At 44.1% G+C, this 13,869-nt stretch overlaps 2 protein-coding genes across 2 annotated transcripts; both read left to right on the forward strand.

Moving 5' to 3' along the window:
* The first annotated feature begins 2,532 nt into the window (after positions 1–2,532).
* Positions 2,533–10,161, forward strand: LOC124704056 (transcription initiation factor TFIID subunit 5-like). Its single transcript, XM_047236300.1, has 19 exons — positions 2,533–2,698; positions 3,088–3,169; positions 3,688–3,766; positions 3,945–4,042; positions 4,167–4,223; positions 4,777–4,864; positions 4,965–5,074; positions 5,302–5,403; positions 5,650–5,804; positions 6,186–6,296; positions 6,374–6,443; positions 6,519–6,558; positions 6,917–7,081; positions 7,181–7,257; positions 8,003–8,119; positions 8,251–8,516; positions 9,238–9,333; positions 9,458–9,533; positions 9,638–10,161. Exons 1-19 carry the CDS (start codon positions 2,565–2,567, stop codon positions 9,689–9,691), a joined length of 1,977 nt encoding a protein of 658 aa, XP_047092256.1. The 5' UTR covers positions 2,533–2,564; the 3' UTR covers positions 9,692–10,161.
* A 1,812-nt stretch (positions 10,162–11,973) lies between these two features.
* On the forward strand, positions 11,974–13,428 carry LOC124697214 (acyl transferase 1-like). The gene is made up of 2 exons (XM_047229837.1): positions 11,974–12,408; positions 12,508–13,428. Exons 1-2 carry the CDS (start codon positions 11,974–11,976, stop codon positions 13,426–13,428), a joined length of 1,356 nt encoding a protein of 451 aa, XP_047085793.1.
* The last annotated feature ends 441 nt before the right edge of the window (positions 13,429–13,869 follow it).

The following is a 13,869-nucleotide window of genomic DNA, read 5'->3' on the forward strand; positions in this document are numbered from 1 at the left end:
CACAACTTAGTGTTTTCAGGAGTATTCATTTTAACAGTAGTAAATAAAGCAAACTAGATAAAGTAAATGCAAGTAGCTAATTTTTTGTGTTTTTGTTTTAGTGCAGCAAACAAAGTAGTAAATAAAATAAAACAAGACGAAAACAAAGTAAAAAGATTGGAAGTGGGAGACTCCCCTTGCAGCGTGTCTTGATCTCCCCGGTAACGGTGCCAGAAAATAGTCTTGATGCGCGTGAGACACACGTCCGTTGGGAACCCCAAGATGAAGGTGTGATGTGCACAGCAGTAAGTTTTCCCTCAGAAAGAAACCAAGGTTTATCGAACCAGTAGGAGCCAAGAAGCACGTTGAAGGTTGTTGGTGGCGGAGTGTAGTGCGGCGCAACACCAGGGATTCCGCGCCAACGTGGAACCTGCACAACATAATCACGGTACTTTGCCCCAACGTAACAAGTGAGGTTGTCAATCTCACCGGCTTGTTGTAAACAAAGGATTAGATGTATAGTGTGGATGATGATGATTGTTTGCGAAGAACAGTAAAGAACAATTGCAGTAGATTGTATTTCAGATGTAAAGAATAGGACCGAGGTCCACAGTTCACTAGTGGTGTCTCTCCCATAAGATAAACAGATTTTGGGTGAACAAATTACGATTGGGCAATTGACAAATAAAGAAGGCATAACAATGCACATACATATATCATGATGAGTACTATGAGATTTAATCGGAGCATTACGACAAAGTACATAGACCGCTATCCAAGCATGCATCTATGCCTAAAAAGTCCACTTTCAGGTTATCATCCGAACCCCTTTCGGTATTAAGTTGCAAGCAACGAGACAATTGCATTAAGTATGGTGCGTAATGTAATCAACACAAATATCCTTAGACAAATCATCGATGTTTTATCCCTAGTGGCAACAAGACATCCACAACCTTAGAACTTTCGTCACATCGTCCCGCATTTAATGGAGGCATGAACCCACTATCGAGCATAAATACTCCCTCTTGGAGTCACAAGTACCAACTTGGCCGCAGCCTCTACTAGCAACGGAGAGCATGCAAGAACATAAACAACATATATGATAGATTGATAATCAACTTGACATAGTATTCAATATTCATCGGATCCCAACAAACACAACATGTAGCATTACAAATAGATGATCTTGATCATGATAGGTAGCTCACAAGATCTAACATGATAGCACAATAAGGAGAAGACAACCATCTAGCTATCGCTATGGACCCATAGTCCAGGGGTGGACTACTCACACATCGATCCGGAGGCGATCATGGCGATGAAGAGACCTCCGGGAGATGATTCCCCTCTCCGGCAGGGTGCCGGAGGCGATCTCCTGAATCCCCCGAGATGGGATTGGCGGCGGCGTCTCTGTAAGGTTTTCCGTATCGTGGCTCTCGGTATCGGGGGTTTCGCGACGAAGGCTTTAAGTAGGCGGAAGGGCAGGTCAAGGGGCGTCACGAGGGGCCCACACAGTAGGCCGGCGCGGCCAGGGCTTGGGCCGCGCCGCCCTAGTGTGTCGCCACCTCGTGGCCCCACTTCGTATCTCCCTCGGTCTTCTGGAAGCTTCGTGGAAAAATAGGCCCCTGGGCGTTGATTTCGTCCAATTCCGAGAATATTTCCTTTGTAGGATTTCTGAAACCAAAAACAACAGAAAACAACAATCGGCTCTTTGGCATCTCGTCAATAGGTTAGTGCCGGAAAATGCATAATAATGACATATAATGTGTATAAAACATGTGAGTATCATCATAAAAGTAGCATGGAACATAAGAAATTATAGATACGTTTGGGACGTATCAATGGCTGAGAAAGAGGCGACTTCCCTCGCAGCCACACCACTGACCACTAGAGGCCGACATGCCGCAAGCAGACACACAGCCGCCTGACACCACACCGTCCAGCGAAAGGACCGGCCCACGTCCACTATCGCCGAGATGAAAGTACACCGAGGCCTGGGGGTGGGCACCCTGCCACCAAGGGAGGAGACGCCGGAATCCACCCAACGATCTAGGACGAACCAGATCTAGGAGCCACGACCGCCGTCGACCCGACGCCAGCAGAAGCGCCTCGAGGCCCACCACGCCGCCGCCCAACACCTGCAACTCCGTCGTCGGTGCACGTTGTCGCACCCCACGCTAGCATGGCACCGCCGCTCGACGCCGACATCCCGCGCCATCGCCACCGAGCGGGGGGAGAGAGTCCCACCGCCGCTCGCCGGGCTTCGTTTGCCAGCGTGCCCCGGCGGCGACGATGAGGAAAGGGGAGGGAGAGAGTGGGGAGGGGGGCGCGAGGCGGCTAGGGTTTCCTCCCTCGCGGGAGCGACCCGGGAGGTGGAGTGGAGTCTCGACTTCATGATCAGGATTTGATCCGGGGATGCGACAGGAGAAAGCCCAGGCCCAGCCCAATAACCCCCACCGCACCCCGCAAAACCTAGGTTTCAAAAAAAAAAAGTTTACTGCGCCTCGCCCGCACAGCTCCCCCATCTCGACGCGTCCACGGCGCACGCGCGCGCCCCGCCCCGGCCAGCAGCTGGCGAGCCAGCGATGGAGGACGAGGAGATGGAGAAGAAGGTGCAGCAGTACCTGCACCGCAAGGGCTTCCGCCTCACCGAGCTCGCGCTGCAGGAGGAGCGGAACCGCCTCTCCACCACCTCCCTCTCCGACGTCTCGCTTTCCAGGTAATCTGTACCCCGCTGCCGTGTCCGGTGGCCGCAGCGGCCTTGATCCCGAGTTCCGGAGCTAGGAAGCTAGTATCTGCTGATTTGGTGCAGTTCGTCGTCAGTATAAATGGTGCCGAATTGGTGCTCGTCTACGGCTAGGATTCTCCGAGGTTCTGCTAGGGTTAAGTTCCCCCAGTTCAGAATTTGCTTAGCCAGTCGAGTGTAAGAAATTTATACTTCTCTCGGGCAGTGGATGGGGGCTAAAGGAGCATTGAATTGATAGTTGAGGGGGCTAAACTAGAATATCATGCCAAAAAACATGCTCCGAAACCAAAATTGCTCTGTATTCCATGCTAATCTGAAAATTTACTGTCATGTAGTAACTGCAAGTGTTCCCCAATTGACAGGTCGGATAACGATCCAGCAAGATACTATGATGGTTACAACAAGCTAAGAACTTGGGCATACAATTCTCTGGACCAATACAAGGTGTGTTACCTTAAGATCGATTGTGCTTCACGTTCACAGCTCTAGTACACTTGGCTGCACTTCGCGTTGCAGCATTTGCAGCTATTTTGAGGCATGGAGCTTATATATCCACACTATTCATTAATTTAGTAATGCTAGTAGTTTTATATCATCTTGTTAGAAATAATCATGCCTACTTGACGCACAAAGCTTCTAGGATCTTGGCTCAATGTATGCCTACTAGCTTCAGATGTAGCATTTACAGAAATGATCTTCTTTCTGTTTTATGGCATGGGTTCCCACTGAGGACCTCCTAGAAAGCAAAAGAACTATTCATATAAGCGTAATCATGTGCTTGTCACATGATTGTATTCACCAGAATAAGGATATTTGGTTGCGGTTGATGGGCTACTTGAAACGGCCTTTTCTGTTATTGTATTCAGCTATAATCTGATGTACATACTTAATAAAATGGCCTTTTCTTTTATTGTATTCAGCTATATGCTTCGTGCCTCTGAGTTTTGATTTTTTTTTTGTAGCACGAATTACTCCGCGTCCTTTATCCAGTGTTTATCCATTGCTTCATGGATCTAGTCGCAGAGGGACATACACAAGAAGGTAAGTTTTTTTATTGGCAATGAAGGAATGGGTAGTTGGCTAATACATAATTGGATATACTACATCTGCAGGGTAGTTGGCTAATACATAATTGGATATACTACATCTGCATTTTATGTTTCCTCTTAGTTTATTTTGGGAAATTATGTCATTGATATAATAATGATGAATCCTGCAGCTCGGTCATTTTTCCATAGATTTCGGGAAGATCATGAACTAATGCATTCAAGGGATCTCCAGAAGCTGGAAGGCATTCTTTCTCCTTTGCATTTGGAGGTCAAAATTTAGCTCTCTTACATCCATTCAAGTCTGAATGAAGATTTGCATTTCTTTATTTGAATTTTATCTTCTCAGGATTCACAGAACATGCACTTATTGTCACGCATGCTAAAATTTGCAGGAAATGGATCTGGCTAGATCTTTAAGGGAGAATAAATTCAGAATTAAATTATGTGAGGTAGTACCGCACCATGTTCTTCTACATTTGCATTCTGCTATTTGTTGCAACTTGCAACTACGATGGTTCGCTCTCCTTTATCATCTAAATCAATGCACAGAGATAAACGTTCCACTGTATCCACATTAGTTGTTGTGACAATAGTTTTAGAAGTTCAGATGCTCTATCCTCATGTATCATTTCCCCCCACTTATTTCGTATGTGTTGTTTAGACCAAGATAAACGGACACAATTTAGGTCTGTTTTTTACTTCTTTTGTTGCTGAATCTTGATGCGCAACTGTTGGAAAATAAGAGTACATGAGACAGCGTGATGATAGAATAATACATATATTGTATCCTAGTGTCAAATATGAGACACAAACCATATATAGATCATTTTTTCATGGATGTTACCAGCAAAGTGCATTTCAAGCATTGATTATTAGTTCACGTTGCAAACTATACTAGATGATGCATACATCATGATCTCACTTTTCCATTGCTGTGATTCTGTTTTTGCTAAAAAAATAAAGCCAACTACTCAGCTTAAAACACCCTGTGTTTCATTGCAGTATTCATATGAATTACTTCTCCAGTATCTCCAGAAAACACAAGCTCTTGTGATGCTTGGAATAATCAATGAAAGGATAATTTTTGAAGGTACATAGTTCCCCAGTCTATTGAGAGAATATATCATCCAAATTTACTTATTCTCACTTCTCAAATCTTCTCTGCCACTTTCTCTGTGCTAAATTGGCAGTATCTGCTGGGCAACCTTCGTTGATCTCTGATGATGCGGATGTTGTTGCTCTGGTTGGGACCAGTAAGGACTTGGCAAAACAGATAAATCAGAAGGAAGTGCATTGGGGGGTATGTTACTCAAGCACATCAGTGATCAATCTGTTTGTTTTCTATTATCTGCTGTACCAAAACAGTTTAAAAAGGCAGATCAAAGAGGAAAACTGGCTCTGTAGCACTACTGTTTTTGCCACTTTCGGGACCACACCTCTCCCACAAGTGCAATTTTCCAGTTTTCTATTTATTCTTCATTATCCTTGGGCATGTACTGTTCTTAAAATTAAAATTTGGGTATGCAGTTGCTTGAAGATTCAGTCGAGGAGCGTATGGAGAAAGCACTCTCAGATTCTGATAAAACTGAAGCAGAAAGCAAGGATGCAGATGCGGAAGATAATAACAAGGCAAGAAACTCTCTCATAGTACGGGAGCCTTGTTACATTATATCTGCTACGCTCTCTGCATCAAAACATGAACATTCCTTTTCTTTATTATGTCTTGCTGTTAGCAGCATGTTGTTGTTCTTCTCTTCTTCTGTTGTTATCTTGAGAACAGGAATGCTATTGTCTATTGCTTGGTTCCACTATGCATGTGCCCTTGTTTGTTAGCCACAATCATTTTTTCATTATTTCTTATTGCTTTTGGTACAGAAAAAATCTTCAGAAGGTGGAAAGCAGGGTGGTCCTCTTAATAAAAAGCTAAAAAAGGATAAGGTTGTTGGTGCAACAGGGAAAAACAACAAATCCGAAGCAAGCATGGTATCTGCGGCACCTCGTGTGAAACCAGAGCTAACCCTTCCAGCAACGTACAATTTTATTCTCTTTGTTATTTTCTTTTGAGAAGCTCAGTTTGGTCTACAGTTTATTTTTTTCAAATCTAAATAATTTCTCAGCTGTTGCTTTTTAAAAGAGAACAATATTGCTCTAACTGAATTTGGGTATATACTCCAGACCCTGCATGTAACTGTCATGCTTTTGAGCTGGTAATCCGGATCCCTTCTAGGAACCTGAAATAAAAGCTGAGGGGTTTTATGGTAGTCACTTGGAATAGTGTCTTCAAGGTTTAGGAGGACCAAATATTGCATTTTCCACTTTCCACAGAACATACTCATGTGTCTACTTTTTTATCTTTCAAGTGTCAAACTTGAGTTGTACGATCCTTGAGAAATATTACTTCTTTGTTTCAGGCCTGTTGAAGTTGAGCAATCAATTCTTGAGGACTTGCGGAATCGCGCACAATTGAATAACTTGGCATTGCCATCCGTTAGCTTCTATACATTCCTTAATACACATAACGGGTAATTGTGCCTACAACTTATTACCAACTGTTTCAGTGTGCATACTTTGTTTTGATCATTATCCCGTGGAACCACAGATTAAACTGCTCATCTATCTCAAATGATGGATCATTGGTTGTTGGTGGGTTCTCAGACTCATCAGTAAAGGTTAGTCCCTTTTCGTGATATTTTTCTTTTCATGTGATCACTGTTATTAACTGGTAAAATTCCCTTGTTCACTAGGTTTGGGATATGGCAAAGATTGGTCAACCTGCCAAAACATGTTAGTCGTTCTACACTACATAATTTTGATATTTTTCCACTGTGTTATGATAAAGTACTTCTGTAATTGTATATCTGATTTTGGTCATGAGAGCTTTTTGTTCTAAGTATTTTAGTTTATTTCAGTCAGTTTAAGTTAGGACCTAGAACTGCACTGATGCATCTATAGGACAATGCATGTCTTCTCGGCCTTCTTGCTGCACATGATAGAATATTGTAACGGACTACCCGTCTTGTAGTATTAGACTGGAACCTCTCCATAACCTCAGAATAAACTTTAGAATTAATTCTTCTAACACAGTAGCGTTTTCAGTCATATGTTGATGCTGTTTACTGATTGGGAAACTTTGGACTCTCAGCTAGTTCACAAGGAGAGAATGGATCTTCACAGGGTGAGCACTTGTCATCAACATCTGAGGGGAAGAGACCTTATACATTATTCCAGGGTCATTCTGGGCCAGTTTATTCTGCTGCCTTTAGTCCATTTGGGGATTTTCTCCTGTCATCATCTTCAGATTCAACAAGTAAAACATCATTTAAATTCTGCTTATTTTGTAACTCATTTCCTTGTCTATTTATGATTTGGAATTACCATTTCATCTATTTTTAAATATTTGTTACAGTTCGACTGTGGAGTACAAAGCTGAATGCCAATCTTGTTTGTTACAAAGGACACAATTACCCAGTTTGGGATGTCCAAGTATGTGAAGAAGCCCTTTCTCTGTATCATTGCTGTGAAAACATTTGAGATGTTCTTTCTTCATGAGATGTCTTGACTGCCTAGTTCATGTCAAAACATTTGATTAGTTAGTCAACTGTTCAGTGGCTTTTATTTGAATGATACTCAGACAGAATTACATGATCCGTGGAGGCTAGTGTACTGAGTGCTCAGGCATCTGATACTGTCACAACCACTTTATGCATTTCTACCTGCAGTTTTTTATTGAGTCAATCTCTTTATGACTGTTTTAAGCCTAAAATGTGGTTGATCATATCATGAATTGGCCCTGAGTTTCTGCTGGCAATCAATATTTACTCTCTGATTGCCTGAAAGGATGCATACATTAGTAATAGTCTTCTGAAGTTCTAATAGCGTCCTAATTTCCTGTATGAATGTGATATAAAAATGAATATTCTGGAGCTAGAATGGATGTCTCCGTTATTCCAATCATTGTCCATAGCCGACTATTGTCTGTCTTGATCTTGGTGCGTGGAGTGCAAAACTGCAAATGCTTGTGAGAAATATTCCTAGTTTGCTATTCATTTTGAATACTACTGATGATGGGGACCTGGAATAGGTCCATTGGGCTTGACGTTCTTTTCAACAGCTTATGACCGGTCTAGATATCAATGCTGCTTAGTTTTCTAATTCTTTTCTGTTGAACATCATGACATTGTTATGCATTGTAATATTTGCTAACAATTCTTCGATGTTTATGTGGCAGTTTAGTCCAGTTGGTCATTACTTTGCCAGTGCCTCGCATGATAGGACTGCTCGAATCTGGTCCATGGATAAAATCCAACCTTTGCGAATCATGGCTGGACATCTTGCCGATGTTGATGTAAGTGGGCTTCTGGCTCAGAACTTGTAATGATTTGGAATTGATAGTTTGCCTACAGGCGCTTGACATACATGCCTATGCTTTCAATGTGTACTGATGCTTGGTTCTTCTGCAAATTACTTGTCTGACAGTGTGTGCAATGGCATGTCAACTGTAACTACATTGCCACGGGCTCCAGCGACAAAACTGTAAGGCTATGGGATGTTCAAACAGGTGAATGTATACGGATGTTTATTGGTCATAGGAGTATGGTCTTGTCATTGGCAATGTCTCCTGATGGGCGATACATGGCCTCCGGAGACGAAGATGGAACCATCATGATGTGGGATCTTTCTACTGGTCGCTGCGTTTCACCACTAGCGGGTCACAACTCTTGCGTGTGGTCACTTGCTTTCAGGTAATCATATATTATAGTACATGTTCTGCTTGCTTAGTATTGCATGCGTTCTTGTTGCTGATGGTAGTCAAACAATAGCAGATATACTGAATATGTGTGAAGAGTAGGAGTTTATGGTTGGGCTTGACAAGCTGGCTTTTCCGGCTGTTGCCTATAATCAGTTATCTGATCTGGGCATCAAGGCCTAGTCTTGGAAAATCAGTTTCTTCAATTCACACTGGGTTAGATTTATCTATAAACAAGCAATAAGTTTATTAATCATCTCGACCATCCTTTCCGAGAGTACTTAACTGGATGATTGTGTGATGCTGTCTTCAGATGACCGTCCCGTGGAACTTGAACTCATGTGCTTAGCCATGTGGTTATTTTATCTTGAATATGCATCGATGGTCTAGGCTTATGCACTTGGCAGCAAGGCACTTATTGGCTGATCACAGTGGATTTTCTTATGGATCCATTGTTTAAAGAATTTCTGTAAATATGTCTTCCGTATCTTAGGCATTGTTTTCTAGTAGATTTAAACTTCCGATGTGTTGGATTAAATGTGCATTGATAGTTCTGCTTTGAAATGTACATTTTTTTCTTCCAGTGATAAGTCATGCTGTGGTATTCTTTATAGCTGTGTATGGTTTTTGTTTTATATAGTATGATCAATAATTGTCTGCTAATATTCTATACCAAAAAAAATCATCTTATTTAAAGCATGTTTTCTTTGTTATAGCTGCGAAGGAGCATTGCTTGCTTCTGGATCAGCGGATTGCACTGTGAAACTGTGGGATGTCGCTTCCAGCACAAAGGCCCTGAAGGTGGATGACACGTAAGTTGGTTGACTCTAGCTGTAAAATATCCTTTATTTTTTTGCAAAGCTTGTTCTTGTAAAAATGCTACTACTCCCGCTTCTTTACTCAAGTTGTTAAATATCCTTTATTTTCTTGTAACAGCAAAGCTGGTTCTACAAACAGGCTGAGGTTGCTAAAAGCTCTCCCGACAAAATCAACTCCTGTTTATAACTTGCGGGTGACAAATCTTTTCTCCTTCCATGCATCGTTTCAATCGGTTAACTTACGGTTGTTACCGTGTGCACTGAAAACAGAGAACTAACTGCTTTCTTGCAATTGCAGTTTTCTCGGAGGAATCTTCTATTTGCTACCGGTGCTCTCTCGCTAGGCTCCTAAGCTTGCCGTATGTTCTCTAGAATACAATTAGCATTCTTTCAGTTTTGACCTTAAGTGGTGAAGTTGATGTTTGCTTGACTGACTCCTGTTGTAGAGCTTACATTTCCATTAGTGATCTCAGTGAACTTTATAACTGTATCCTTTGAGCAGTGCGAGTCATCGGAATGTGTATTGTTGTAACATTAGCTAATTTAAGTATCCTGTGAGCAGTGCGACTCATCAAAATATTGTTGTAACATTAGCTAATTTAAGTTATGTAAAAGGTAGGATTTAGAAAGAGGAAGTGCTGATGCTTAGTCGATGAAACAAGTTAATGACCCAAGAGCTTTAGGGGCTTCTTAAGGGTTGTTTTCACATCATTAAGAGAATGCGTTTAGATACAATTATTCCAGTGCATTGTATCTTAGTATAGCATCTACAAGAGTTGTAATTTGATATTTTGTGAGAGAAAGCATAACCTGTCTTGACTTAACCGGTAAAAGCCATATCTGGGTTCATTCCGCTGGGACTTTCCTTATTGGTAGAAGTTTTTCTTGTTCCATTGGCATGAGTCCATCCTGATCCACCCTGAAAGTTACTCCTTCCGGTCTGAATAAATCGACACGAGTCGTGCATACTGAGTAGCCTATCTACATACATATGTCACGTCGATTAAAGGTGACTAGAGGGAGTATAATTTTAAAACTTGATAAAATAAAATATGCTAGTGCAACAGAGTTACAACCGTTTACCATTTTGAAACTTCATACTTAAATTTATCAACCTTTTCTCATGGCTGGAGAAACATTTGGAAACACAAACTGGGCCTGCGTCGGTCATGATTCTTCATCCTGGTGGGCTGTACTCCCATTTGTTAGAGTGGAGGTGCGTGTTATTCTTTGAACTCCCACTGAAAGTGGAAATAGGAGCTCCTGGGGAATGCTGACTGGCCCTATATGTTTCAGTAGTTTCTGTACTCGCAAGTGAGAGCATCCCCATCGGGGGAGGCCTCCAAAGACCACCGAGGCTCAAGGCCAAAATCATTCACCATCAGTGTCCCCTAAACATTGCCGTGGCGTGCAGAGCGGCCAGACAAACCGACCGACACTCACGTGTTGGCCCTGTGGACCATCCAACGCTCTTTGCCAGCCTCCATTTTGGTGGCACCTGTGAGGATGCTCTTAGCTTTTGCTGCATAATAAGATAGAGCCATAAAGCAGCCTCCTGGTTCATCTGCTTGTCGGGTCAATCTATTATATTCGCAATTCATGTTCCACAACGCACATAGATATACACTAATAGTATAATTGACGTGTCAATGAACAACAACGAATAGCTAGTTTTACACGTCACTATGTCAGTATAGTGTGATGGAGCAGTTAGGTCCCACATTACTCAAGTTGCTTGTTAGTTTAGAGCCATATTTTGTATGTGTTAGCTACATAGATACCAGTGGCCGGCATTTGTTTAAGCATCCTAAACTGCAGATACATAATGGATAAGTAGCTATAGTTGACTGAGTATAAGAGAGACTTGGCAACGGTACCAAGTCCTTGACAATAGTTTTTTTTTAGTGACAATCCATTGTTTCCTAGGGACGCTTAAACCTGGCAGGATACTCGATCTGTCAGAACGTGTTTGTCCGAAATCATTTAGAGTGAAACAGATGGCATGCAAAATCGTTTAGCGTGAAAAAATTGTTTCCCTGACTGCATGGTGTGTGCCCTGTAAATAAAATTAGCAACCACGAGGAGATTGAGTCAACTCTAACCACTATTGCACCTCAAAATTGTGAGCAGCTTGTGTTGGTTGCCGGCAAAATAACGCACCACGACGAGTTGATCAGCAGCTGCACAATCATGTACAGTATACATAATATTATGATGGAAATGATAAATGAAAAATTGATCAAATTTAACGTAATTTAACTTTCTAAAAATAATATAAACCTCAAACTTTGAAATAAAGGTAGTAGAAATCTAGCAACCGGCGAATACGAGTAAGATAAACTTGTTATATTCTAGTACTACATTGGTTGATATATAATAATGATGTAATACGAGTTCTCGTCTCTAGCTACCGGCCAGCAGCTAGCTTTTGTGCAGCTAGATGAAATGGCATTTATTTTTGAAAGAAATCAACAACAAACTGTGGCTAAACAACTTACCTGTTCAACACGGAGGAAAACAGTAATGGAAGGTCGGCGAACTGGCTTAGCATGCACTACTATATATAGTCGCAGCTAGATCTAGTGCTTCCTCCACATACACATTTAGCTGCCTGCAGCTTCTTAGCCTCGTGCAATGGCGACCTTCGTGGCGCACCGCGGGAATGCAGAGCTAGTGGTACCTGCTCGGGCGACGGCGCGCGAGGTGAGGCGGCTGTCTGACATTGACAGTTCTCCAGGGCTACGTTCATACATGACTCTCATCGAATTCTTCGGGTGCCGTGTCCCTGGAGGCACGCCCAAGCAACTCGCGAGCTCCCTCAAGGCCGCCCTCGCGGAGGCGCTGGTCTACTACTACCCCGTGGCCGGCCGCCTGCGGGAGCTCCCAGGCAGGAGGAAGCTAGTGGTGGATTGCACGGCGGAAGGAGCGGTGTTCGTGGAGGCGCGTGCTGACGTGCGGCTGGAGGATCTCGGGACGCCGTTGGTGCCACCATTCCCATGCGTCGACGAGCTCATTTGCGATGTGGGCGACGTCACAACTGTCGTCGGCAAGCCGTTGCTCTACTTGCAGGTCTGTGCAATCTGCATCCGTTCGAGTTCTGGCTTGAATGTGTCTATGTTCTTGGGCAGTTTGGGCCGACTAATTAACATTGTTGTTCTATGTATGTAGATGACGCAGCTCAGATGCGGAGGCCTGGTTGTGGCGATGACCACGTGCCACAGCGTCGCCGATGGATTCGGCATGGTCCAGATCCTTAGATGCATACTTGACCTAGCACGAGGCCAACCAGTGCCCGCCGTCTTTCCCCTGTGGGAGAGACACCTTCTTGCATCCTCTTTACCCGCCGCCATGCTCCCAAAGGATGAGGCCAGTCCGACGATGCTGCGGACGCTGACCTCAATGCCGTCACCAATAATCGACGAATTGGTGACAAAGTCCTTCCTCTTCGGCCCAACTGAGATAGCCGCGCTGCGGAGGGGATTACCAGGGCACCTCGCGAGATCATCAACCGTGTTCGAGCTCATCACGGCGGCCGTGTGGCGATGCAGGGTGGCGGCCCTAGAGTACGCGCCCGACAAGCGGGTGCGGGTGACGCTCGCCAAGAACGCGCGGGGAAGCTGGAAGCGTGAGCCCCGGCTCCCGCCAGGGTTCTACGGCAATGCCATCATGGGTACAACGGCCGAGGCCAGCGCCGACGAGCTCTGCCGCGGCTCACTCGCGCGCGCGGTCGAGCTAGTGCACGAGGCCAAGATGAAGCTCACAGACAAGCGTTTGGGGGAGGTGCTGGACCTCCTGGTGAGGAACGAGTACGCCGGGGCGAACCTGTTTGACGGGGGGTTCGCGGTGTCCGACATGAGCCGTTGCGGGAATGCCTCGCTGGAATTAGGCAGCTGGGCGGAGCGCGCTGGCGGCGGTACGCCAGGGGCAGGGGGTGTCATGGCGACGCTGTCGAGTATTTTTATGAGCTGTAAGGATAGCAACGGCGACGAGTGTGTCGCTGTTCCCATGTGCTTGCCGGAGCTACCCATGAGGAGGTTCATGTCCCAGATTGCCGCGGTGACCAAGGTGATCGCAAGCAGCTCTATGTAGGCAGACCCTGATACCAGCTATGGTGACATAACACGCCACTTCATGTTATAGTGCTCAAGTCATTGGCATAAAACTTGCGGAACACACTACCACAAATGTACACCTAGCAGAATGGTACAACCGAAATATCACATGTCCGAACTTCTTCTCTATTTATATCACATCCGGAAGAATATAATATATTCGAGAACCTCCTCGGTCCAACGAGAATTCACGTCAAATAAGAAATCCAGATCGGTGGTCTTGAAGTAAAATGGCATAGTTAATCCTAACGTCATTTGAGCTCATCGACTTATTTAGTAAGTTCTACACCGCTCGGCTCATCTATCTTATTCTAAGGAATCCGTGTTTCTGGTCCTACCTCCTCGTGTTCTACTCTAAATAGTACTAGAAAGCATTGGCGCGGCGGCACGCCGCGCCCATGTGGGTGAAGGCTCTCAG

Source organism: Lolium rigidum, chromosome 3 (genome assembly GCF_022539505.1).
Source record: "Lolium rigidum isolate FL_2022 chromosome 3, APGP_CSIRO_Lrig_0.1, whole genome shotgun sequence".
NCBI lineage: Eukaryota > Viridiplantae > Streptophyta > Magnoliopsida > Poales > Poaceae > Lolium > Lolium rigidum.

Excerpts from the sequence above, each read along its gene's own strand:
- LOC124697214 (XM_047229837.1), top strand. The coding sequence starts at position 11,974 with ATGGCGACCTTCGTGGCGCACCGCGGGAATGCAGAGCTAGTGGTACCT. Across the intron at positions 12,409-12,507 it reads AGCCGTTGCTCTACTTGCAG|ATGACGCAGCTCAGATGCGG; the intron begins GTCTGTGCAATC and ends CTATGTATGTAG.
- LOC124704056 (XM_047236300.1), top strand. The coding sequence starts at position 2,565 with ATGGAGGACGAGGAGATGGAGAAGAAGGTGCAGCAGTACCTGCACCGC. Across the intron at positions 6,297-6,373 it reads TTCCTTAATACACATAACGG|ATTAAACTGCTCATCTATCT; the intron begins GTAATTGTGCCT and ends GTGGAACCACAG. Across the intron at positions 6,559-6,916 it reads TGGTCAACCTGCCAAAACAT|CTAGTTCACAAGGAGAGAAT; the intron begins GTTAGTCGTTCT and ends TTGGACTCTCAG.